General features: G+C 42.9%; 1 protein-coding gene across 1 annotated transcript; it reads right to left on the reverse strand.

The window, feature by feature from the left end:
* Positions 1–1,744: 1,744 nt before the first annotated feature.
* On the reverse strand, positions 1,745–25,947 carry CLCC1 (chloride channel CLIC like 1). Its single transcript, XM_049765714.1, has 11 exons — positions 25,854–25,947; positions 15,685–15,826; positions 15,099–15,200; positions 12,505–12,612; positions 11,190–11,411; positions 10,514–10,654; positions 9,086–9,179; positions 8,016–8,113; positions 7,535–7,681; positions 4,163–4,510; positions 1,745–2,731 (listed from the first exon to the last, which is right to left on the reverse strand). Exons 2-11 carry the CDS (start codon positions 15,823–15,825, stop codon positions 2,477–2,479), a joined length of 1,656 nt encoding a protein of 551 aa, XP_049621671.1. The 5' UTR covers position 15,826; positions 25,854–25,947; the 3' UTR covers positions 1,745–2,476.
* Positions 25,948–26,867: the final 920 nt, after the last annotated feature.

The following is a 26,867-nucleotide window of genomic DNA, read 5'->3' on the forward strand; positions in this document are numbered from 1 at the left end:
TTAACACCTAGACTATATTGTTTGATACAGCACAGTAAATTTATTTATTAATATTGGTCTTTTGGTCCCACCCGGCAGCGCTCAGGGGTTCCTCCTAGCTCTATGCTCAGAAATCGCTCCTGGCAGGCTCGGGGGACCATATGGGATGCCGGGATTCGAATCACCATCCTTGTGCATGCAAGGCAAATTGCCTTATCTCCATGCTATTTCTCTGGCCCCATAGCACAGTAAATTTAATACACCAGACCAGCTACTGTGTTGGTTTTTTAATGCGAGTAATTTTACAGCACTTATAAGAATACTCAAAAAGCATGATAGCACACCAAGATACAATATAAAAAAGTTTATTCTGTACATACAGCAATTTTAAGACCCTGTAAACATTCAACATTAGGCCACTTAAACATTGCTTTAAAATGCTTTCTCTAGCCATTTTTCTTTTTCTAGCCATTCTGATTTTCTTAAAGGCCACAATCTTAACGAATCTTGCCTAGAAAATAAACAAACCTGTGTCTTCTGCTTCTAGACTGGCCTTTATAGACACATTTTGCATTAACAAGACCTCCCTGACTTGCTGTAGTCACTGAGCAGCAGCAGAATGTTATCCCACTAGCTGCCAAGTATACTTCATCCCCAAATGGTTATCTGTAATGAAAGAATACAAAGAAATTCACTTAACAACTTCTTAAAGGACCTGGTTTTACAGGTAGCAAAGGGCATGAACTCTTCTCTCACTGTTGGCCTATCCTTTGAGGTATCTCAGAATCAGATCACAATTCAGAGGAACACTGGTACCTTGGAAGCATATTCACTCTGATAAAACTCAAGAGATTTGCAACGTAAAACAGACCTCTGATGCTTTGGGGGAGATGACAAAGACCATTCTGCATTTATAGCAAAAAGCAAATGCTCTGCTTATATTTTCTCAAATGCCTCCGTGAAAACTAAGATTATTCCTGGTTATTTTTATTAAGTAGCTAAACAACTTTTGAAGGTTAAAATAAGACCTTTAATAAATGTATGTGAAATTTGGCTCCTTGCCAGGTACCTGAACAAAATTTTTTAAAAATTGAGGGGCAGAATAATACCACAACCAGTAGGGCATTTGCCTTGCACACGGCCAATCCTGGTTTGATCCCCAATATCCCATTTGGTCTCCAGAGCCTGCCAGGAGTGATTCCTGTGTACTTCTCTGTATGGCCCCAAACAAAACAAAACAAAGGTTCCTATCATGGTTATTAACTGCCTGTAGTTCTCTAAAAATTAGAAGTTTGTATGGCACACATGGTTTGTTACAAATAAGATAGTCAAGTAATACCAAGTCTCTACTGAGGAGGTTCTGAATGAGGAAACATCTCAGAAACCTTTGATAGACTAAAATAAAGACGTTCTGGGCCCAGAGAGATAGCACAGCGGCGTTTGCCTTGCAAGCAGCCGATCCAGGACCAAAGGTGGTTGGTTCGAATCCCGGTGTCCCATATGGTCCCCCGTGCCTGCCAGGAGCTATTTCTGAGCAGATAGCCAGGAGTAACCCCTGACCACCGCCGGGTGTGGCCCAAAAACAAAAACAAAAAAAATAAAATAAAATAAAAAATAAAGACGTTCTTTTAAGTTTATTGACTACATAAAACAAGTCCTGGGTTTAATCATTTACCAGGCTACCCTCCTAGCAATCTTCAGTTGTCTTACTAAGAATAAAGCAAAGGTGTGAGGAGGAAACAGGCCCGCTAAGGAGTGGAGATGAAAACTGCAAAGCCCACAGATCTATGGCAGCCTCTAGAGACTCATTCACAGAGATGATACTGCTTCTGTGGTGATGTTCCCATATAGAAAGGCATGAAAACGTTAAGTGTGGCTGTAATGGACTTTCCTGACAAACTTTTTAGGGACACAGATAGTACGGGGGTTAAGGCACTATCCTGCTATACCCAGTTCTAAGCAGAGAGCCTGAGCACTGCTGGGTGTGGCTCAAACAATGAACACAGTTTCAAACATTTGGAGCTCAATGGAACTAACTAACATACTGTATTGTAGTACCTCATTAGGAAACACACACTTCTGCGAATCAGTTCCTATATATGTGCCTACAAATAAAACTTTTTCAATATCCCTTAATAAATTGACACCAGCATGGCATATGCCAACCACAGTGGCGCACATTTCTGTGTGACTTGATTAACAAACGGCAGCAATCAGTGTGTCCGTTCAAATGGACATCCTTAGTTTTTCAGAATCAGTGATGTCACTTGTTTATCTGAGATCCTGATCCAAAATAACACCTTAAAAAATGAGTATCCAAGACAAGTTTGTGACATACATGTGTTTCTCACTCAGATTGTCAGTGAAAATACGAATGTGTAAACTAGCCCCTGGGTGGTAAGCAGATAAGAAAACATTTGCAGAGAGCATATATATATATATATACTTTACAAAACTCAAAGGCGATCTTGGGCCTCTTCTGTGTCTGAGCATCTATCTAGCCACAAAGGCCTCCGTCCAGCTGCTCTCCGCATGTTTCTATGGCCACACTCGCCGGCCCGAGGATAGTCCCTGCCTCTGGGCTGCTGCTGCTGGCGTCAGTCCTGAGCTGGGCCTTCTCCACCAGGGGGGAACTTTCACACTCCGTGGGATGAGGACTGGAGACAGGCTTGGCCAGCTGGCTGCTCTCTGCACTGCTTTCTCTCAGCTTTCCATTCTCTTTGTCCTTTGTATCCAGAACAGGTGAATTATGCTATAAGGCAGAGTTACAATTGTTTTAATTGCATGATACAATATGATGGTTTCAGAATCAGATGTTTTACAGCTCAAATGCAAAGCAGTTGTGGCAAATCCAACCACTTTCAAGTATTGGTCCCAGAGCAAGGAACAGTGGGGAGGCCCTTGTGACTATATCAAGATAAACACTGGGGAGAAGAGAAGAGATGAGGAATAGGCTGGGGTAAGCTGGAAGACGACTCAGGGAAGCTCATAAACCATACACAGTATCTCTAGTTATTTCTTTTTTTGGCTTTTGGACCACACCTGGCAGCACTCGAAATTGCTCCTGGCAGGCTCAGGGACCATATGGGATGCCGGGAATTCGAACCCAGATCCGTCCTGGGTCGTCGGCGTGTAAGACAAATGCACTACCGCTGTGTTATCTCTCCAGCCCCCTCTGGTTGTTGGATTTCTGCTACCATGACATGCCTTTACCATAAAGCCAAAAGGAACATCTTAAAAGTATTTCACTGCATAGAGCAGTGTTTATTTTTTTCTCTTCAATGAACTCCAGGGGAAGGAATTTTATGATTTCCTGGAGTCTATCATACTTATCACTTCTCAAAGGTTTAAAATGGCAACTTAAAATTTTCAAATTTTCTCTTACAAATGGGATTAAAAATGCTCTTTTGAATGGTCAATAATGGTGGAAAAGATGCTTCATCCATTCTGCAATAAAAAGTATAGTCTAGGGGCCAGAGCAATGGTGCAGCGGTAGGGTATTTGCCTTGCACAGCTGACCCAGGATAGACTGTGTTTGATCCCCCAGCATCCCATATGGTCCCCCAAGCCAGGTGCAATTTCTGAGCGCATAGCCAGGAATAACCCGAGTGCTACTGGGTGTGCCCCCCGCCAAAAAAAAGTATGGTCTAGCCAGCCAATGATATAAAGACTTCAGAAAATGAGGCTTTTAATCCCTTCCAACTCCGCTCCCCTATCCAGCTAAATCTTTATAAGTAAGTTAAGTTTAAATCTTCCTTGTGAGTTCCAGAAAGCTTTCAGCCTTCACTGATCTCAGCCAATCAAGCTCCATATCTAGTCTAACCAACTACTATTAAATAGAACTAAAAAATAAAAATGTGTTTCCATTTCTTTTTGTTTGTTTGTTTTTGGGGCCACACCTGGTGACGTTCAGGGGTCACTCCTGGCTATGTGCTCAGAAATCGCTCCTAGCTTGGGGACCATATGGGATGCCAGGGGATCGAACTGCAGTCTGTCCTAGGCTAGCGCAGGCAAGGCAGATGCCTTACCAGTTGCACCACAACCCTGGCCCCAGCATTTCAATTTCTTCAGAGGTGCCTGCACTAAGCTCTGGCCAGAAAGGAAGAGGGAGAAATAACATAGCCGAAAGTTTTGTTCTCAGGCCTGCAAGGAGAGGACAGCACAATGAACAGCGACCACTTACACTGGGCACCACCTGGGGATGCTCTCTCGCCTCTGCGTCTGGTATATCAAATGCACGAAGCACTTCAGGGCTCTTGGTGCCAGGCCGAAATCTCAAGTCACCATCTCTGTCTCTCAAAACCTCTCTTCTACCCTCATAGGTCTTTGCATAAGGGCCTGGCTCCCGGGGGTCGGTGTGGCCCCTGTAATGGAAAGGTGCATCACCTGCTCCCCCGGGGTCTCTGGACTCAATCTCCTTCAGTCGCCTTCCATGGCCAGGGCCGGACTCAAGGGCCTGAGGTCGTTCTCGCTCTGGGCCTCCCAGGTATCTTAGCAGAGTGACTGACTTTCCAGCACCATAGCAGAAACTCTAGAAGGAAGAGAAATACACATGGCTGAGAATTAATGAGAGATTTAGTCAAAGTACAGATTAAAATACCTATGTAATTTGACTTAGGGCATTTACAAACAAGTTCTCTTCTACTTTACTTTTTTTTTAGGGTAATGCTAAGAATCAAACTCAGGGCTTCACATTTGCAAGGTAAGAGATCTACCTCTGGGGCCAGGCAGTGGCACTAGAGGTAAGGTGCCTGCCTTGCCTGCGCTATCCTTGGACATACCGCGGTTCGATCCCCCCGGCGTCCCATATGGTCCCCCAAGCCAGGAGCAACTTCTGAGCACATAGCCAGGAGTAACCCCTGAGCGTCACCGGGTGTGGCCCAAAAACCAAAAAAAAAAGAGATCTACCTCTCCCTGAGGTACATCCCTGGCTCCAATTTCACTTCAAAATAAATTAGAAAGGGGCCAGAGAGATAGCACAGCGATAGGGTGTTTGTCTTAGATGCTGAAGGACAGTGGTTCGAATCCTGGCATCCCATATGGTCCCCCGAGCCTGCCAGGCACAATTTCTGAGCATAGAGCCAGGAGTAACCCCTGAGCGCTGCCGAGTGTGACCCAAAGACCAAATAAATAAATAAATAAATAAATAAATAAATAAATAAATAAATAAATAAATAAATAAATAATGTGTTTCCTTTATTTTTCTTTTGCTAAAATTTTTTGCTAAAAACAAAAAAGTGTTAACTCCTGGCTCTACAGTCAGGGATCACTGCTGACGGTCTCAGAGGACCGTAAGGGGTGGCAGGGATTGAACTCAAGTCAACCATGCGCAAGGTAATGCTGTGCTATCACTCCAGCCCAGAGATTTTTTCTTTAAATGCAAGTCCATAGTAGCCAGTAAAACAAGAAGTTATGGGGGCCAGAGATATAGCACAGCAATAGGGCATTTGCTTTGCATACAGCTGACCCAGAACGGACCTGGGTTTGATTCTTGGCATCTGCTATGGTCCCCCGAGCCTGACAGGAGTGATTTCTGAGTGCAGAGCCAGGAGTAACCCCTGGGTGCCACCGGGTATGGACCAGAAAAAAAAAACAAAAACAAGAAGTTCTTAGACAATTCACGGGTAAGACCAATAATACAGTAGGTAGAGCACTTGCCTTGCACATGGCAAATCTGGGTTCATCCCCTGGCACCCCATATGGCCTGAGCAATAGCAGGCATAATTCATAAATGCAGAGCCAGCTGTGCCCCCCCCCAAAAAAAAAACAGAAAAACAAATAGATGTTTCAGGTAGGTAAAGCCCAAAACCCAAAGAAAGACATTCCAATCAGCTGACCACTGGCTGAATTATAGAATAATTTTGTAAGAATCCACCACGAATTTAAATGGGAAGATTAGTAATCTGAAAATCACTCATATGTTATCTATAGCTATACCCAAGAGATAAATATGAAAATTATTTAAGATTGTCTACATACCCAGTTTGTTTTAAATTTACTCTTTGCAATCTCTGCTTTAACTACAAGTTTGAGTTGCACCCCACAGGAAAAACCAAGCAGCACTTCTCAAAGTGCAGCCCAGAGACTCAGATCAGTGAGGGCAAAGCTTCGCAGAATAGGGGCCCGAGTGATAGCACAGCAGGGTATGGTATTTGCCTTACATGTGCCTGTCCCAGGTTCAATCCCCCGCATCCCATATGATCCATGAGCCAAGAATGATTTCTGAGGGCAGAGCAAGAGTGATGTTCTTGGGTGTAGCCCAAGAACTTAAAAAAAAAAAAAAAAAAAAGGCTTTGTAGAATAATGTGATGAGCCTTCTGCGTTCTCTTCTGAATACAGTGGGCCAGACTTTCTTCCCTTCCTTCTCATAGCTCAGGGACCACTGCGTATGCAGTGCAATATGTATATCTGATATGTATCTTGAACAGTTCTAATTTGGGGAAGGTAGGGCACACATGGCTGTGCCCAGGGCTTACTCTTGACTGTGCTCAGGGATCACTTCTGGTGCTTAGGGAGCTATATGTGGTACCAGAAATTGAACTCATGCCCACCATATACAAGGCAAGTACCCGACCATTGTACTATCACTCTGGCCCCAGTGATAAGTTCTTACATGTTTCAGAATGAGAAGGAAAGTATTTTTCAATACACTCTCCTCCTAGCCTTCCAAATCTTTCCGTATACTTTCTTCCACATCCTCTGTTGTTGTTTCAATTTGGGGCCACAGGCAGCACTGCATAGGGGACTGTGCCATGTTGGAGATCAAACCCAGACTTTCTACATTCCCAGCATGTGCTCTAGTTCACTGAACCATCTTTCCAGATCCATATTACTTTGATTCTGGGTTAAACCCAATGTTCTTCCTTTCAGTGCTTCAAAAACTCAGGCAGAAATAAAACAGTATTCTTTCTCAAAGAGAGTATAAACAGCTGGTTTCATGTATTCACCAAGCTTAAGAACATTATTTTAAAAGCTATTATTTTAAGTTGATGTTTCTCAACCAGGGGCCATATGATCTTGTGCAGGCAGGCAGGATATTCCAAGGGGAAATGGTTTAAAAAAGGAAAGTCTCGGGGCCGGAGAGATAGCATGGAGGTAGGGCATTTGACTTGCATGCAGAAGGACGGTGGTTTGAATCCCAGCATCCCATGTGGTCCCCAGAGCCTGCCAGGGGTGATTTCTGAGCGTAGAGCAGGAGTAACCCCTGAGTGCTGCCGGATGTGACTCAAAAACCAAAAAAGAAAATCTCATAAATTAGGGGACCCTACAGGAGAATGGAGGGCCAACTAGTAAGATGGAGGGAGAAGCTACAGGAAAGAAACAAGGTCAGAAGGAAGAAACATGATTGGAAAAAGGCCCAGAGATAACCGTACCAAATCACCGACATTGATCATCAAACTGGAGAACCATTAGCAGAATATATACGTAAAATCTGTTCTCACCTAATAAGACCACCCTTAATACCAATAAAGACTGAGTCTGATTAACATCAGAGTAGCCAAGTGGCTGCAGCATTGCCTTCTCTGCAAAACCCTGGGCATTCTTCAATACTAACCAGGAGTGCCAACGCCAAAACTACCAGCACTGGAATCTGCACCAACACTGGTATCTCTTTCATGAGTGCTCGAATAAACTCCCCCATGCCTTTTCCAATGTGCTTCAAAGGCTCCGTGACAAAGTTGGTGAAGGTAACTGCCAGTGCCTAAAACAAAAGATCGAAACAACTTTGAATCTTCCTCAAAGGACTAAGGCACAGAATAAAGTTACCTTCATTGCACTGAAACTGAAAATTTATGAAACTAAAATGCTGCCATGTGTCACTTATTATTTTTTTCAAGCCACACCATCAGGTTCAGGGTACCATGAATACTGCTGATGGAACCCAGGGCTTGTGCACCAGCCCTCTGAGCCATCTCGCTGGCCTCCATGACACTTTATTATCATTGCGTAATCACTGTGTAGTGGAAGCACAGAATTCTAGCAAAATCACTCTCTCTATAAAACCTTTGTAGAAGTAAATATTATAAGATATATACCTTTGTTGGAGGGACCAACCAAATGGGGTTGACTAAGAGGAGCTCGTAGTATTTTTGGCATGGGTCATCCTTAAAAGTCCACGAAATTCTAAACCATTCTATTTGAAGAAAGAAAACAGTCATTTTTTTTTAAGTCACACTTCATTCCAAAATAAGACAGTATTTTTTTTGTTTTGTTTTGTTTTGGTTTTTGGGCCACACCCGGCGATGCTCAGGGGTTTCTCCTGGCTGACTGCTCAGAAATAGCTCCTGGCAGGCACGGGGGACCATATGGGACACCAGGATTCGAACCAACCACCTCTGGTCCTGGATCGGCTGCTTGCAAGGCAAACACCGCTGTGCTATCTCTCCGAGCCCATAAGACAGTGTTTTTGCTTTTGCTTCATTCCTGCTGCTACACAGTATTATTTATTGAAGTACTAGGACTTTGATCCTACAGGCATACAGTGTGACTGCACCACACCTACTGACAGTGTGACACTATCCTGCCAGCCCTTCCCATCTATGTATATGAGATTTCATAGGTCACATAAGGAAATCAAACCGTAAGTAGCAATTATATCCACTGATTCACCGGAGGACCTAGAGCGCACTGTGCTAAAGCCCCTGAACTTCAGTGTGCAGAGAATTTTTCTGGTAGTATCTGTCAGGTAATACTGTTATGAGAGCAGTGATATAAATGAGAATGCAAAAATCAGTGGTCCTTGAGCAGAGATGCAGCAGTAGGGCATTTGCCTTGCTTGCGGCTGACCCAGGATGGACCGAACTTTGACCCCCAGCCCCATCCCGGCGTCCCATATGGTCTCTCTAGTCAGGAGCAATTTCTGAGCTTACAGCCAGGAGTAACCCCTGAGTGTCACCAGGTGTACCCCAAAAAACGAAAGAAATAAAAAAAAAAATCTGTGGTCTTAAACCTGAGATGCTTACATATTCTACCGATATTGAAGATTCAGGTATCAAAAGCCTCATGAATCTAAAAATTTCCTCACAAATCTGTGCTATGTCATTCTTAAAAATAAAAAAAAAAAATCTATCCAAAATAATGCAAAGTAATTTGACCAACACCTTACCAAAGAGACTGCCAGCCCAGTTCATCTTCTCAGCACATACGTTGTTTAATGGCTCCAGTTTGGCAACTTCCGCCTGATGCTGTGCAAAAGCGAGCTGCCAACACCAATGGGAAAAGCTGCAATGAATGTCATGCCCACACACACAACCCACCATTCATCCAAGCCGATCACTGAATAGCAAAGAATGTGCACTTTTCCTTTTTTTTTTTTTAATTTTTGGGTCACACCCAGCAGTGCTCAGGGGTTACTCCTGGCTCTACACTCAGATATTGCTCCTGGCAGGCTGGGGGGGACCATATAGGATGCCGGATTTGAACCACTGTCCTTCTGCATGTAAGGCAAATGCCCTACCTCATACTATCTATCCGGCCCTTTTTTTTCCTCTTCATTTTTTTTTTTGTTTGTTTGTTTTTGGGCCACACCCGGCATTGCTCAGGGGTTACTCCTGGCTGTCTGCTCAGAAATAGCTCCTGGCAGACACCGGGATTTGAACCAACCACCTTTGGTCCTGGATCGGCTGCTTGCAAGGCAAACACCACTGTGCTATCTCCGGGCCCTTTTTTTCCTCTTCTAATTGGTTTGAAGCCACACCTGGAAATGCTCAGGAGTGAGGACTGGCAGTGCTCGGGAAACATATGAAGTCAGGGATTTAAACCAAGGTTGGCGGATGCAGGCACATAAGCTTCTGTACCACCCTTGCCCAAAACTTTTTATTTTTAAACTTGTGGCAGATCATGAGCCATACCCAGCGATGCTCAAGGTTACTCCTGGCAGTGCAGAGGGGACCAACTGGGTTGCTGGAGATTAAACCTAAGCCAACCACATGCAAGGCAAGCACCTTACCCACTGTACAATCACATCACTCCAGTCCCTCTAATTAGTCTTACTATAGGAACAAAGAGCTATAATTGTGAATTATGAAAAGAGCTTTTATTTTCCTTTGGTGTTAGGGATCAAAGCCTGGTCTTTGGACATCCAAAGCATGTGCTGTACCAGTAAGTTACATCCTAGGCCCAAGAAAAACCTTTTTAATAAAAATTTAAAAGATTTAAAAATAATTCCAAAAATGATAAAAAAAATTCGGGCTGGAGAGATATTGCACAGTGGTAGGGCGTTTGCCTTGCATGTAGTCGATCCAGGACAGACGGTGGTTCAAATCCCGGCATCCCATATGGTCCCCGGAGCCTGCCAAGAGCGATTTCTGAGCGCAGAGCCAGGAGTAACCCCTGAGCGTCACCCAGGTGTGGCACAAAACAAAACAGATACAGACTAGCAGCTGTTAATCCCCCACTACCACTCTCACCAACCCCCACCCTTAAATCTCCAATCGCTGCATCCATCCCTTAAGACTATCGCAGCTTTAACTGGATCTCAGTCCTTTATTATAAAACATTAAATAAATCCAAAGACCTCCCACCTACTGAATACCTTATATAAATACATCCAGTTCCATCCCAAACTGAAGAGGAAACTGATGAATAAGATGCGCCTCAACTGGGTGTACCAACGAATGTATGTCCACAGCTCAGTAGCTACTAACACCACGATGCACAGCAGACACAGCAGCACCTCAAAGACAGAGCAGTCAGCGCCCAAAACCTCTCAAGTCCTCTCAAAACAGGACTCAATATGCAAACTAATTTGCCCAATTTTGCCACACAGAGTGGCTTTACATGACACAGTGGGACTTTAAGAGTACATAAAAATGTTACTCAGTTGTAAAATAAAATCATGTCATTTGTTGCTCCATGCACAGATCCAGAAGACAACATGTTGAGTAAATGTGGGAGAGGGTTAGACACAAAATAATCTCTCTCATATGTGAAACACAGAAAGGAAATAACAAATACTCGGAGGTAACAAAAAACTTAGAACTAGTCTTTAGTAGAAAGATCACCAGAGATCACCACAGGGCAGCTGTGGGGATAGAATTGGAGACAGGGGCATGGTAGAGGGAAACTACTCTACTGGTACTGGAATGTCTTGGGCATGAAATGATCAGTACCGTAAATCAGGGTGCCTAAAATAAAATCTTAAAAGAATATTAAAGTGTATCTAAAATAAATAAACCCTATTACCATGCTTCCTCCCTCTCCCATCTTACCATCAACACATTATATGGATCCACTCCAAAAAAATCTTCAAATTGCCACTTCCATTTTTCAAAATCATGCAACTTAAAATTAATCAAAATATCACTTAGTGCATCATCCAAAGCTCCTGATTTCCATTCTTCTCCATTGAGAAACTTCTGTATTTCTAATACTGTTTGCCTTTTCAGGATAATCTCCGCATCATAATGCAAATCGTCTTTCTGATCATCAGACTGGATTATATTTGCCCCAGAAATAGAAAAGAATTTTATATTATTCATGAAACATTTTAAGACCAACTGGAACCTAAGCACATATAACTAGCTCAATATAACTCACTTACAATACTTCATACGTACAGATAATAATATCCACAGGTTATTTCACAGGTCAACATAAAAATCAAAACATGAAAAACATTGCAAGACTTCTACAATTCTGCACAAGGTGGTGTACATCTTATAAAAATACAACTCATTCTTGTTATTTGCAGTAGCTGTGGTCCATAGTCACCCCAGAATTGGCAAATACTAATCAACTGCCCCAGAATTTCCTTATTAAGGCATATTGATGAAGTTTCCAACTGTTTATTAAAGTGCCAAATAGTACAAGTGAAGTTTCAGTACATTTTAAACAATTTGCTGACCAGCAAATTCAAATTAAGTGATTCAGTAGTTCATAGTTCAGTACAAAAATGCACTTAAAAAAAAAAAAAAAAAAAAAAAAAAAAAGGGGCCGGGCGGTGGCGCTAAAGGTAAGGTGCGCCTGCCTTGCCTGCGGTAGCCTTGGACGGACCGCAGTTCGATCCCCCGGTGTCCCATATGGTCCCCCAAGCCAGGAGCAACTTCTGAGCGCATAGCCAGGAGTAACCCCTGAGCGTTACCGGGTGTGGCCCAAAAACCAAAAAAAAAAAAAAAAAAAAAAAAAAAAAAGAGATTGGTGGGCACTATTTGCCTTTCATAAAATCCTACAAAAGCAAGCTGGGACTTTATTAATGCAAGGCTAGACTTGGGGTCGAGAGGGAATTCAGTATTGCCTATTAAAGCATAATCATATTATATCACTAGTCTATGTCATTTTGCAATAAGAAAACAATGAACATAGGACCAAAGCAATAGCTTAGCGATTGGGCATTTGCCTTGCACGTGGCCAACACAGAATAGACCCGACATCCCATATGGTCCCCCGAGCCTGCCAGGAGCAATTTCTGAGCACAAAGCCAAAAGTAACCCCTGAGCGCCACCGGGTGTGACCAAAAAAACAAAACAAACAAACAAACAAAAAAAACCATGAACATGATTAGTATCACACCCACCAAATACTCACAAGTCCGAGCTTTCTGGCTTCGATTAAAATCTTATTTAGGTATCTCTTAAACACAGGATTACTTTGGCTATCATAGTCCTTCCTCTTTTGTTTTTCACATTCCTCAACCTGTAATTACAAGAGACAGTCAACATTATTAGTAAGCATCAAAGTAAACTTTAAGGTTTAAGTTTTCCAGCCAAGGAGCTCCATCAATATCAAGTTAAAGGGCTGAAATTTTATTTTTATAATCAAGACTGCTTTTGTCAGTTACATGTCTGCTTTCTGTGCAAAAGAAAAAGAAAGAACAAATATCTGGCATTTGGTCCTGCCTGGGTAGGGTATTTTTTGCTTTGTGTTGTTGTTGACAGTAAGCAATTTTTACATTCTAAGATCATAAAGCAGAAGACAGAATGAAGGAAACAGCAATAATTTCCTGATTGTGCACATTACTTTTGCCTTCTAAATTTTCTGGTCACAACAGCTCCTCCCAGCTCCAAGGCTGCTTGAAGAAGGCAGGAATTATGTGGCATGTCCCACATTTACCAGTTCATGCCTCAGTATGAAAGACCATCTGCACACAGGTGCCAGCACCCCAGCAGCCAGCTCCTGAGGGTCAGACCTTTTACACAGAACTTTCTGTAACAACCTTTAGTTTCCTGAGTTCAACAAATGGAGAATGGAAATATGTGTTAGATGGCAGCAGATAAGACTACAGAAGAAGTCAGGGCTTGTTTCCTCTACTTTCACATAAGGTTTACAAAACTTTATGCAATTTTCAATCAGAGAGAAACTAAGTTTGTTTTCCCTTAGGTCCTTTTTCAAAACAAGGACTCAAAAGACAGTTTCTCAACTGTGTTTTACAATGTCTGAACCAGTCTCAAAAAAACAGCAAGATAATTTTCTATAAAAAGTGATTTCTAGGGGGCGGGGGGAAAAAAACAAAAAACAAAGCAAAGAAAAAAGTAATTTCCGGGACCAGAGCAATAGCCCAGTGAGCTGGGTATTTGCCTTGTATACAGCAGACCTAGATTCAATCTCCAGAATCTCAAATAGTCCCCTGAGCCTGCCAAGAATAATTTCTGAGCACAGAGCAAGGAGTAACCCAAGTGTGCCGGGTCTGTATGTGGCACACTTCTTGACCCCTGTAGAATTAAATAATTAACGATGGTGCTGGATTGAGATGGATAAATGGAGGGATCTTTCTCTGCCATTCCAGGCCATGTGGCTCCGCAATCCCCATTCAGCTGGCGGGTCCCAGGTTTAGGTGAACGGCAGAATCAGACTCATCCAGAGACAGGCATCAGGAAGCATCAACTTTATTCATGCCCTATCCACCACATGTGTGGCCTATATCATAACCTTTTAAGCATTCAGCCATTCTTAGCTAGCCCTGCATCTTAACTCCTTTCAGCCATCTTCCCTTTGACCTCCATGCTGGCAAAAGACCAAAAGGGCCTAATCCCCTCTGGATTATGGGCGGGGTCTTGCAGGTAAGGTCAAGTTACCTAGGAAGAATGGGGGAGATGAGGCTTCAGCCCCCCACCAATCCCTTATCTATATGTGGCACACTTTTTGCTCCCCCCAAAAAGAAATACCTATTATTCAAGTAAATTTACTATATCACAAAACCCACATAGCTTCATTCATGCACTCTGCACAAGATGGCATGCCTATGAAGCTAGAGCTTCCCAGGTTCACAGGTGGGAAATAATCAGATCTTCATTCCAGCTCTTTCCCTCCCTCCATCAGCTACCAAACTTACCTCTTCTGGTATGGAAAAGTCAAGCCCTTTCTCTCTGACCAGCCCCTCCGCATGACCCTCAGCTCCTCTGCTGATATAAACTATGGCAAACATGTAAATCTAACAATTCTCACTGATCATATGTTGTGTTTTGGCTGCACATGTAAGTGCATGGACTAGCTAAAAGAATGACTACCAAACACTATATAATAATCCCTTCTATTGTAAAAGTAAAGTAAAGCGAGGGAGGGAGAGAGAGAGAGAGAGAGAGAATAAAAAGAAAATAAAACAGGGCCAGAGCAATAGCAAAGTGGGTAGGGCGGTTTGCCTTGCATGCAGCTGACCAGGGTTCGATCCCCGCTGCCCATATGGTCCCCCAAACCTGCAAAGAGAGGGATTTCTGAGCAGAGCCAGGAGTAGCCCCAGAGCACTACCAGGTGTGGCCCAAAAACAAAACAAAACAAAAGGTTTCCTGTTCCAAGAAATTTACAATTTTGTAATAAAAAATTATTACAGCATAATGAGAAATATTACTACAGAAAAATGAAAGTAATACTGTTTTAAAAGGCCAGGACAGGGGCTGGAGTGATAACACATCGGATAAGGCATTTGCCTTGCACACGGTCGACCTGGGTTCAATCCCCAGCATCCCATATGATACCTACAGCCTGCCAGAAGTGATATCTGAATGCAGAGCCAGGAGAAACTCCTGAGCACTGCCAGGTGTGCCCTAAAAACAAAAACATGCCAGGGCAAAGAAAAATTATACATATTAAATATGTAGCACACAGAAGCAAATATTAGCAAAAATAAAAAAACAAAACTATTTAAATACTACTGAAAACAAACCCAACAATGAAAATCATCTAACCTGATACACTAAAGAGTCCAGGCTCTTGTAACATTTTGACAACTCATCAGTATCAGGTAAATTGGGATCAATATCCTTTTTCTCAGGCATCCCATATTTCACCTATAAAAGCAAAAGAAAGTCCTCTGATTATTCAGTTAGAAAAACAACCTAAAATAGATGCTTCAACTATACACAGACAGACAGACAGACAGACAGACAGACAGACAGACAGACACACACACACACACACACACACACACACACACAAACACTCAAATAAAGAGAAATTAAAAACAGTTAAGTGAAAGTCAAATCTTTATGCCTGCAACAAATACACTCAAGACAGACATGCATCACTGGAGACTAAGAGTCAGGAAGTAGTTCTGCAGAGTTGCAGATCACTAATTCATGGCTCTGTGCGAGATAGAAACCAAAGCAGACAGCACTCACTTTATTCTCATACACAGACAGGTACGTAAGTTTAGTTCATTTGATTTTAGACTTTTTGATCTGGGAACGGAGCCCCAGTAGTGCTGGGTCTGGGGATGGGCCGGGGGCTCCACTTGGGGCAGTGCAAGCTCCAGCCCCCAGCAGTTCTCAGTACCTGAGACTTTCTCATTGTTCCTGAAGCGGCGTCATAGTTAAGCATATCTGTGGGGTCTATCCAGTCATCGTCATGAGCAGCAGCAGGAACACGAGCAGCCACCAGCCACAGGCATTCACAAAGGAGCAGGGAATACAGCATCCTGGAGGGAGGTAGAGAAAACATCTTAATAGCTACTATGCTATACAGAAATATAAAGACTGTAGGAGAAACTGATATTAAAAAGTATTTCCCCTGAGGGTCACTGGGTATGGCCGGAAACAAAAACTACAACAACAAAAACGTACTTCCTGAGACCAGAATGATAGTACAGTGGGTAAGAATTTTCGCTTGCACACAGCTGATCTGGATTCGATCCCAGAATCCCATATGGTCCTCCGACTCCACCAGGAATGATTGAACACAGAGCCAGGTTAGTTAAGTCCTAAGCACCACTGGGTGTGGCCCAAAAGCCAAAAAAAAAAAAAAAAAAGTACTTCCTTCTTGGACTAAGAGAGCACTTAATACTAAAAAGAAAAATATTCAGTAATGGGGCCAGGGAGATAGCACGGCCTTAGGGTGTTTGCCTTGCAAGCAGCCAAACCTGGTTAGCATCCCATGTAGGCCCCAGCCTGACAGAAGCGATTTCTGAGTGCAGAGCCAGGAGTATCCTCTGAGTACCACTGGGTGGGGCCCAAAACCAATCAATGAATAAATAAATAACATTCAAAAAAATTAGTAATATGGCATTCATGATGAAGTATTCCGAGATTAAAACAAACAAACAAAAAAGTATTTCCAAGTGCCTCGGCAATTCCATTCCTTAGTATAACCAAGAAATAAAAACATACCTATGGGGCCGGAGAGATAGCATGGAGGTAAGGTGTTTGCCTTTCATGCAGAAGGTCATCGGTTTGAATCCCAGTGTCCCATATGGTCCCCTGTGCCTGCCAGGAGCAATTTCTGAGCATGGAGCCAGGAGTAACCCCTGAGCACTGCCGGGTGTGACCCAAAAACCAAAAAAAAAAAAAAAAACCTATAAGAAATGTATAATACCTTTACTCACAAAAACCAAAAGGAGAAACAACCTCACTATCTATCAAGTCAAGAATAGACAAATAAAATGTAGTTTATTTCTAAAATGAAACATGAGTAAGACAATAAAAAAAAAAAAAGAACTACTCAGGAGGAGCTATAGCCAAAGCTATAGCTGCTACACCCATCACCCAGTTGAGCTTTGCCTATGGCCCTGCTTCACCGCTCTTCTACGATTCTCTGCAGAGACACCAATCTGACCAAACTTCAGCTATGCCAATTATTTGGGCTGATATCACCAGGACTTCTTTGGAGTGAGTGTGGGCACCCTCTCCTAGCAACTGCCCCCTTCTTGTACTTCTGGGAGACTTGGCAGCCAAAAAACATACCCCACAAAAAAACTAGTATCAGAACAATTCCATTTCTTAAATACAGACTCCCACATAGGAACACACCAATTTAGATGTCAATGTATACCTGAAGTCACTTAATATTCAGAAATAAATGAAATAACATAATGGTCAGCTAGCAACAAGAGCTTATTAAACCTTCTGACAATGACTTAATGATCTCATTGGAGATAGAGTAATTTTCACAAATTTGCTTGACACTGTACCACTTTTTTCTTGGTTTTGGAGTTACACCCAGTAGTTCTGGGGGTTACTCCTGGCTCTACATTCAGGAATCACTCTGCAGACTCAGAGGACCATATGGGATGCCAGGGATTCACTGTATGCAAGGCAAAAGCCCTAGTAGTTGTGTTATCACTCTGGCCCCTCTTCTACTTTGTTTTTCTTTCTTTCTTCTCTTCCTTTTACTTTTCTATTTTTCTCTCACTTATCTGGAAACAAATGTATTATGGCCAACTATGTTAATTATGTAATACATGTTCTTTAAATAAAGTAAATAAAAAAATAAAAGGACTGGAGAAACAGCACAGTGCCTTACATGCAGCTGACCCAATTAAATCCCAGCACCCAATACAGTTCAGGAGAAATAAATAAAATAAAATAAAATAAAATAAAATAAAATAAAATAAAATAAAATAAAATAAAATAAGGAAGGAAGGAAGGAAGGAAGGAAGGAAGGAAGGAAGGAAGGAAGGAAGGAAGGAAGGAAGGAAGGAAAGAAAGAAAGAAAGAAAGAAAGAAAGAAAGAAAGAAAGAAAGAAAGAAAGAAAGAAAGAAAGAAAGAAAGAAAGAAAGAAAGAAAGAAAGAAAGAAAGAAAGAAAGAAAAACTGCAACAACTTGAGCAAACTTAAGACATCAGGCTGGGGGCCGGGCGGTGGCGCTAAAGGTAAGGTGCCTGCCTTGCCTGCGCTAGCCTTGGACGGACCGAGGTTCGATCCCCCGGTGTCCCATATGGTCCCCCAAGCCAGGAGCAACTTCTGAGCACATAGCCAGGAGTAACCCCTGAGCGTTACCGGGTGTGGCCCAAAAACCAAAAAAAAAAAAAAAAAAAAGACATCAGGCTGTGTGGAAGTCGGTCACAAGAGCAGAAGGCACAGAGGACTGGAGATGAAAGGGATGAAATTCAGGCACTAAAGGGTACAGGGTTTCTTTGACATAATCAACACTAAACATTAAAGACTGTCCACTCTGAATGAGTGAATCATGTAATAAGTGAATCATTTATAAGTAAAACAATTACAATTTGGGGAGAGGGGGACTCACAGGTACAGTACCACTACTCGCAATCCTCTGCCCAGCTTGGGGTCTGGGACAGTGCTCTACCCAATGGTGCTGGAGAATGTACTAAATTTGGGGCATCCAGACCTTTGAGCAATCTTCCCAGCCCCAGAACAGTTTTAAAGTGTTTTAACCAAGCCCCCCACCCATTTTTCTTTCTTTTTTTATTTTTTGGTTTTTGGGCCACACCCGGTGACACTCAGGGGTTACTCCTGGCTATGCATTCAGAAATCACTCCTGTTTTCGGGGACCATATGGGACGCTGGGGGATCAAGCCGCGGTCTGTCCTAGGTTAGCACGGGCAAGGCAGATGCCTTACCACTTGTGCCACCGCTCCAGCCCCATTCCCCCTCCCCATTTTTTAAGCGAATGGAAAGAAGATTCACCGAGATAACTTACTTTCCAAACCATCTAAGAAAATAATCTCCGTAACTTATGCATCAAATCATTTCAACAATTAATCTCTCCTCTTTTAATCCCTCTACCAACATGCTAAATAGCTACTGTGGCTATTTACAACCCAAACTTCACTTGCTCACTCACACCAGCTGTATCTCATACACAACAAAATAAGCCATTTCCAGGTCTGTTTCTTCCATTAGCACAGTGGCTGGAAACTTGGGGAATCATCTAGGAAACTTCTAAAAACAGCAAGAGCCGGTCTCATCCCAGACCAATGACATCGGAATCACCCAGACCCTGAGTTAAAGTTCCTCAGGTGGTTCCAATAGGAGTAAAAGTAGAAAACCAGGCACAATAACGTGCCTTTCAGGGGCTGGAGTGGTGGCATAAAGTGGTATGACCTTGTGTGCACTAGCCTAGGACAGACCACGGTTAGATCCACGGATTCCCATATGGTCCCCCAAGCCAAGAGCGACTTCTGAGCGCATAGCAGGAATAACCCCTAAGTGTCACCAGGTGTGGCCCAAAAAGCAAAATAATAAAAAGAAAAAAAAAAAACTGCATTCAGAGACCAGAGAAGAATGCTGATGTAGAAAGAGAATGTTGGTCTGAAGGTACAGTAACAAGGGAAATAGAAAACACACATTTTGAAGATTTATTCAATAGAGCTTTCAACTAAATGCACAAAGGAAAGAAAGACATCAAACCAGGATGCAAATTTACAAGCTCTACCAAGAACCAATACTGGTTTTGGTATTGGCCATCTCCCCTCAAGGAAGTCAAACTGGCTGGGAGTTCTAGCCCTTTGTTTTGATGGGGGAAACTGCTCCTGGATCAAATATGGGTCGTTCTCATGCCCAGCAAACACCACACCTGTGCCAAGTGCCCAGACCAGAAAGGATTTATTGGCAACTAGGTGGCAGGCTGACAGATGGAGGACTCATGATCTCGAAGCCACTATCTACTTGCATCATCACAAATAGGTGAAAAAATGCATCCACACCTGCTGAGAATCTGGTGAAAGATTAGTAAGTTAATAATTATGGGGCATCAGAGTAGTCAGTAGGTTGAGAGCATGAACATGCAGGAGGCTTTTGTTCTATCCTCAGCATCACATGTTACAGGGTATGGAGGTGGGAGTAGCCCCCAGGACCCCCTGGCCATGGCTCAAACACAAAAACATGGTAATTATGGCTGGAGTAGCCTGAGATCTCCAATTCCCAGCAAGCAGAGAGTGCTGGCCCACAGACCACACAGACAAGCAGTGTTACTGGAAACTGGCAATGATAACATAGATTTAAAAAATGAGGCACCATGGGATAGGAGAGTTGGTAAGGGAGTTAGGGAACTTGCCTTACACTCACTCTGTCAACCAATGTTTAATCCCAAGCACTGCATTATGGGAGCTGGAGTGAAAGCACAGTGGGCAGAGCGTTGGCCTTGCACACAGCCGACCTGGGTTCAATCCCAGGCATCCCATAAGGTGCCCCGAGCACTGCAAGGAGTGATTTCTGAGCACAGAGCCAAGAGTAAGCTCTGAGTGCCACCAGGTATGGCCCAAAACTAAAAAAAAAAAAAAAAAAAAAAAAAAAGGTACTGCATTATGGTCCTCCTCGCACCTTATAAAAGTAACCCCTGAGCACCTCTTGGGTGTTGCCCAAAAAGCAAAACGAAAATAACATCAAAAAGGCGGAACCCTTGGATAGGCATTTGCTTTGCACACGGTTGACCAGGATTCGATCCCTGGCATCTGATATAGTCCCCCGAGCCTGCCAGGAGTCATTTCTGAGCACAGAGCTAGGAATAAACCCTGAGCAACACAGGGTGTGGCTCCCCAAAAACAAAACAACAAAAGGGAGCTGCAGCGGAGGCATAAGGGCTAAGGCGTCTGTCTGCCTTGCCCACGCTAGCCTAGGACAGACTGAGGCTCGATCCCCCAGTATCCCATATGGTCCTTTAAGCCAGGAGCGATTTCTGAGTGCATAGCCAGGAGTAACTTCTGAGCATCATCGGGTGTGGCCCAAAGAACAAAACAACAACAAACACAAATGGCAGCACCTGTAATTCTGTTAGTAACAGTCTCTACCTTAAAGTTCTAATTATTAAATACTTTTTTCTCAATGGCTCCAGGCTTTCATATTTATGTTAAAATCATATTAAATTTGGGCCAGAGTGATAGCACAGTGGTGGGGCATTTGCCTTGCATGTTGCAGATCCAGGACTGACCTGGATTTGATTCCTGGCATCCCACCCACATGGTCCCCAGAGCCTGCCAGGAGCGATTTCTGAGCACAGAGTCAGGAGAATCCCTGAGCCCTGATGGTTGTGGACCAAAACCCTAAAAATAAATAAATGTATGTTAAAAAAATTTAATTAAAATTATAAAATACAGGGGCCAGAGCAGTGGCACAAGCAGCAGGGTATTTTCTTTGCATGTGCTGACCTAGGAGGGACTGGACCATGGTTTGATCCCCCAGCGTCCCATATGGTCCCCCTAGTCAGGAATGATTTCTGAGCGCATAGCCAGGAGTAACTCCTGAGCATCACCAGGTGTGGCCCACCCCCCCTCCAAACCCACTCCCCAAAAATTATAAAATACTTTAGTAGTGGGAAGGGCCCTGACTCATTGTATATCTGAAATTTAACTATGTAGTCCTATGAAGGACTTTGTAGATCAGAATTTTTCAATAAAATAAAAAATTTAAAAAAATAAGGGGGGTGAACATTGGCATAATGATTTGGCTCAGGCCTCAGAAGAATGGGCATCATCCACACACACCTGAACTATGGAAACAACCACAATTGTCTTTAACATTCCCAGGATCCAAGCCTCTACCAGAGAAGACCTACCACTGCTTTGGCATTGACTTACTCCAAAGAGTACTCCCAACACCCAGGCGACTCAGCAACAGTCTGCATACAGGGCAGATCGCTCTGCATTTAATGATATGCTGAAACTAGAGGATGCTCCACATCAGCCTGACATCGACGAAAGAAATGCACAGAATCCAGAGTCTTTAAATATAAAAGTCTGATACCAACTATAGCTAAAGTGTGCAAAAGTTTCACCTGGACCTTGAGAATGACTGGAGTTGGATAAACTGGTATGCCTGGAACCCAGAGTCTGTCTTATGCCAATAAACTTCTGGGGTGAGGCCTTTTTGTAATCAGGTCAAGGATTTTTTTTTCCATTTTCTCCATTTTTCTGGACCTATGCAAACATTGGCAATTGCCACTATCACACCTTTACTATATTTTTTTACTCTTATCTTTTAAGGAAAAAAAAATACAACTAACTGAACTTAAAAACAAATTACTGTAGTAGAATGCCTGTCTGGAATACAGGCAGGGGATGGGGAGGGGGGAGGGGGTAATGTTACACTGGTGAAGGGGGGTGTTCTGGTTATGACTGTAACCCACCTATGATCATGTTACTTAAATAAAAATATATTTAATAAGAAAAATTTTAAAAAAATAAGGGGGGGAGGTGGAGAGATAGCACAGTGGCGTTTGCCTTGCAAGCAGCCAATTCAGGACCAAGGGTGGTTGGTTCGAATCCCGGCATCCCATATGGTCCCCTGTGCCTGCCAGGAGCTATTTCTGAGCAGATAGCCAGGAGTAACCCCTAAGCACTGCCAGGTGTAGCCCAAAAACAAAAAAAAAATAAAAAAAATAAAAAATAAAAATAAAAAAATAATAAGGGGGGGGGCAAAACAAATAAAAAATAAAATAAAATAAAGCGTGGTATACCTGTGCCCTGGAAGCTAACCCTTCTCGGGGATTATGATGGGCAGCAGGATGGCATCTGCCAGCGGTCGCTCAGGTAGTCAAGTCATATACTCCATACTCCATTCATAAGATTTCCTGGCAGAAAAGACCATCCTAAACTCAATGTGTCGAAAGCTTTAGGATCATTAGAGCTACCCTCTCACTCTTCCTCAATTTCACAGCATTTTAAGGGAAGTAAAGCGCCTGACTCGTTGATGCATCAGGGCCCACCAGATACTGCTGAAATGATCAAAACATTAGAAGTTCCTCAGAAATACAGAAGGAATCTTGTTTCCCAGAATAATCAAAATATGTTATTGTTTGTCATCAGACAAAGAGTAATCTTTAGGGGAAGGAGCAGTGGTGCAAGCGGTAAGGCGTCTGCCTTGCATGCACTAGCCTAGGATGGACCTTGGTTTGATCACCTGGTGTCCCATATAGTCCCCCAGGCCAGGAGCGATTTCTGAGTGCATAGCCAGGAGTAACCCCTGAGCATCACCGAGTGTGGCCCAAAAACCAAAACAAAACAACAACAACAACAACAACAACAACAACAAAAAATATATATATATAAAATTCAAAGGACGCCGGTATCTCCTAATTTATGTATCTTGGTCAGCTTCTCCACAAGCTTATCTAGCTGTCTATATACTTTATACTTATTAAAATATACATTTTTCAATGTTAGTGTATTAATTTGCTCTTAGTTATTCAACATTGCCAGTGTTGAACTAAGAAAAGCACACTATCGAGTAAACTATCACAGTGTCCCATAATTTTTTCTTTCGGTTCATTAGACATGGAGTTTATCAGGCAGAATTACTGCTTTTGAAAACTAATTTTCTCTGATGAGATCAGTGCTAATCTATGATGTCCCAAAGGACAGGAATGCAGGCAGTCTGGAGACTGTTTGGAGACCCGTTTCCAAAAGAAAAAGCTGTTGGTCCCCACCCCACTATCAACACATCGAGCTATGACAGCTCTAAACCTATCTTCTGGACAAAATCGAGCTATCTAGCCAAAGGTGCTTGCCCAGCTAAGACAGAAAGTTGGAAGACATGAAAAGAGGAGGAGGAGAAAGCTAAGGATGTGGTTCAATTTGTAGAGTAGACGACTATATATATATATATATATATATATATATATATATATATATCAATACCTAGATTTGATCCCAAATAGATCTCATGTTCATGCTCTAATTATTCTCATAACTTGTATGAATTCATGTCTATCTGTATGTATAAAAATATGGGATATACTTACGCATGCTCACCTCTAATAGAGCAACTGTAAAAAAAAAATACACACAGGGATGGGGAGTAAGACAGGGGGGCATGATGGTGAAAGGGGGAGGTGTTCTAGGTATGACTGAAACCCAACAAAACAATCACACTTGTCATCATGGTGCTTAAAGATTTCATTAAAAGAATAAATTAATTTTTTAAAAAACCCACTTAAAATTTGAGGTTAACTTAAGCTAATATGCATATACATGGAAATGTAAAAAATACTATGCCTCTAATGTTTAAGGAGTTACATAAGTTTTTTTTTTTCTTTTTTTTTTTTTTTTTTTTTTATTTGTTTTTGGTTTTTGGGCCACACCCGGCGGTGCTCAGGGGTTACTCCTGGCTGTCTGCTCAGAAATAGCTCCTGGCAGGCACGGGGGACCATATGGGACACCGGGATTCGAACCAACCACCTTAGGTCCTGGATCGGCTGCTTGCAAGGCAAACGCCACTGTGCTATCTCTCCGGGCCCAAGGAGTTACATAAGTTTTATGGCTTTAGATTGCCTTGTGTGCTGTTAAAAAATATTATAATGTGTTACAATCTGGGGACTTGAGGGACAAAGTAATTGTACATGGATTCTGTTTTATTTATCTTAATGTTCTTTGACTGAAAGTTCAAAGTTAAGATATCAGCAAGGGGCCCGGAGAGATAGCACAGCAGCATTTGCCTTGCAAGCAGCCGATCCAGGACCAAAGGTGGTTGGTTCGAATCCCGGTGTATGGGACACTGTGCCTGCCAGGAGCTATTTCTGAGCAGACAGCCAGGAGTAACGCCAGAGTAACGCCTGAGCAGCGCCGGGTGTGGGCCCCCCCCCCCAAAAAAAGATATCAGCAAGGAGACTTCTTCTGAGAATTATGTCATGGGTGATTGTCCTTCCACTGTAACTTTACCTTGTCCTCTTTCTTTGCATCTTTGTTCTCATAATTCAAAATTAAAAAAATTAAAAAAAAATTAATTAATTTTCTTTTTTTGGTTTTTGGGTCACACCTAGTACTGCTCAGGGGTTCTTCCTGGCTCTATGCTCAGAAATCGCCCCTGGCAGGCACGGGGGACCATATGGGATGCCGGGATTTGAACCACCGTTCTTCTGCGTGAAAGGCAAATGCCTTACCTCCATGCTATCTCTCCGGCCCCGTAAGTTAATTTTTTTTTAAATTGGTCTTTTTCGTTGTTGCTGGCTCTGGTTTTGTTTGGTTGGTTTGTTTTTTGTTTGTGTTTTTTGTATTTTTCTTATTATTGCTTCATTGTTTTTTGTTTGTTATTTTTTGGGGGGGTCTTGTTACCTTTTTCTTCTTTTGTTCCTTCCCTCTCCTAAACTGATATCTATAACACCTAGAAGAACCTCTTCTAGTTTTCTTTTTTCTTTCTTTCTTCTTTTCCATTTCCTTTTTCTATATCTCCAACGAAACCACATAGATTGAATCATCTTGTTCAGCCTCATAAATGAATGGTACCAGGTCCAGACACTCACATGAACATTTAGTGGAAATAAAAAATGATCAGAACTGAACATCAAGCCTCAAAGTCAACGACAACAGAATCTATACCTAATCCACAGCAAGCTGTACAAGTGGGGACCAGTTCCACTAATATTCTGGGGGGTAAAGGAGGGAGATATGGGATGCATGCTGGGAACAGGGGTGGAGGGAAGACATCACTGGTGGTGGGAATGCCCCTGATTCATTGTCACTATGTACCTTAAATATTACTGTGGAACATTTGCAATTCACTTCGGCCACAATAAAACTTAAAAAAAAAAAAAAAAAAAAAAAAAAGCAAGCAAACAAAAACCCCTGCAGTACCTGCGCAGCTACTAGAGACTTGATGGCAGATGGAGGAGGGGTGGGCTCGCCACCGGAAGAGGCGGGGCTAACCAACCGAACAGACCGGAAGTTACCGGGATCCCGGAACCCTGAGGCCCGAGCGCGGCCAGCGGCGCCTCAGGGTCAAACCCGCTGCCATCACACGCGCTCGTACGCAAACGCCATGGCCGAGCCGACTCACCTTGGCGGTCGCCAGTCGGCCTCTGCCGGTGTCCACCACCAGTCGGAGCCGCCAGGAGATGGCGAGGAAGATGGAAGCCGATGCTGCGAGCTCCGATCCCCTCCCGCCTTCTCATCGACCCGCTCGGCCAGCGACTCTGCGGCCTCCGCCCCGGAAGCGCGCTGATTGGTCGGTCCTGCCCGGCGCGCCCCGGAAGCGCGCTGATTGGTCGGTCCTGCCCGGTGCGCCACTGATTGGTCCGCGACTGGACCAATCAGAGTGGCCCGTTCAAAGGGGGCGGGATGAGCACCTGTCAACTGTTTTTTTTTTCAATAGTCATCAACATCTTTGAACCTGGGCGGTTGGAGTCTTAACTGGAAAGCAAATATGGGAAACCTGAAGGAAGCTGAGTCCGATTTCTTGTTTTCTTTTTCTTTAACTTTTTTAAAACTATATCGATTGACTGATTTTTCGTTTTTATTTATATTTTTATTCATTTATATTTATTTTTATATTTTTAATGATTTTTATTGTGACCAAAAGTGAATAACAAATCTTTCACAGTAATATTTTAGGTCCATAGAGACATTGATTCAGTAGGATTCCCACCACCACCAGGGTTGTCCTCTCTCCACCCCCTTTTCCCAGCACGTGTCCCATATCTCTCTCCTTTGCCCCCACAGAGTGCTACTGTCACTGTCCCCCTCTGGGTATATATAGCTTGTTGTAGGTTGGGTGTCGATTCTGTTGTCTTTGATTAGGGTTTGGTGTTTAAGTCTGATCATTTTTTATTTCCACTCAATGTTCATGTGGCTATTTGGTCCTAGTACCGTTCATTTTTATTTCCCCCCTCAATTCATGAGGCAGAACAAGATGATTAAAGTTGTGTGGTTCTGCTGGAAGAAGACCAAAAAAACCATAACAACAAAAAACAACAAACAACAGTAAAAAGAATAACCAACAACAGGGGCCAGAGAAATAGCATAGAGGTAGGGTGTTGGCCTTGCATGCAGAAGGATGGTCGTTCGAATCCCA

Source organism: Suncus etruscus, chromosome 19 (genome assembly GCF_024139225.1).
Source record: "Suncus etruscus isolate mSunEtr1 chromosome 19, mSunEtr1.pri.cur, whole genome shotgun sequence".
NCBI lineage: Eukaryota > Metazoa > Chordata > Mammalia > Eulipotyphla > Soricidae > Suncus > Suncus etruscus.

Bases quoted from the DNA above. Each gene is read 5' to 3' on its own strand.
- CLCC1 (XM_049765714.1), bottom strand. From the start codon at position 15,825: ATGCTGTATTCCCTGCTCCTTTGTGAATGCCTGTGGCTGGTGGCTGCT. The intron at 15,201-15,684 runs GTACTGAGAACT...TTGCTTTTATAG, and splicing joins GAACAATGAGAAAGTCTCAG to GTGAAATATGGGATGCCTGA. The intron at 2,732-4,162 runs GTAAGTGGTCGC...TCTGCCTTATAG, and splicing joins ATCCCCAGGTGGTGCCCAGT to CATAATTCACCTGTTCTGGA.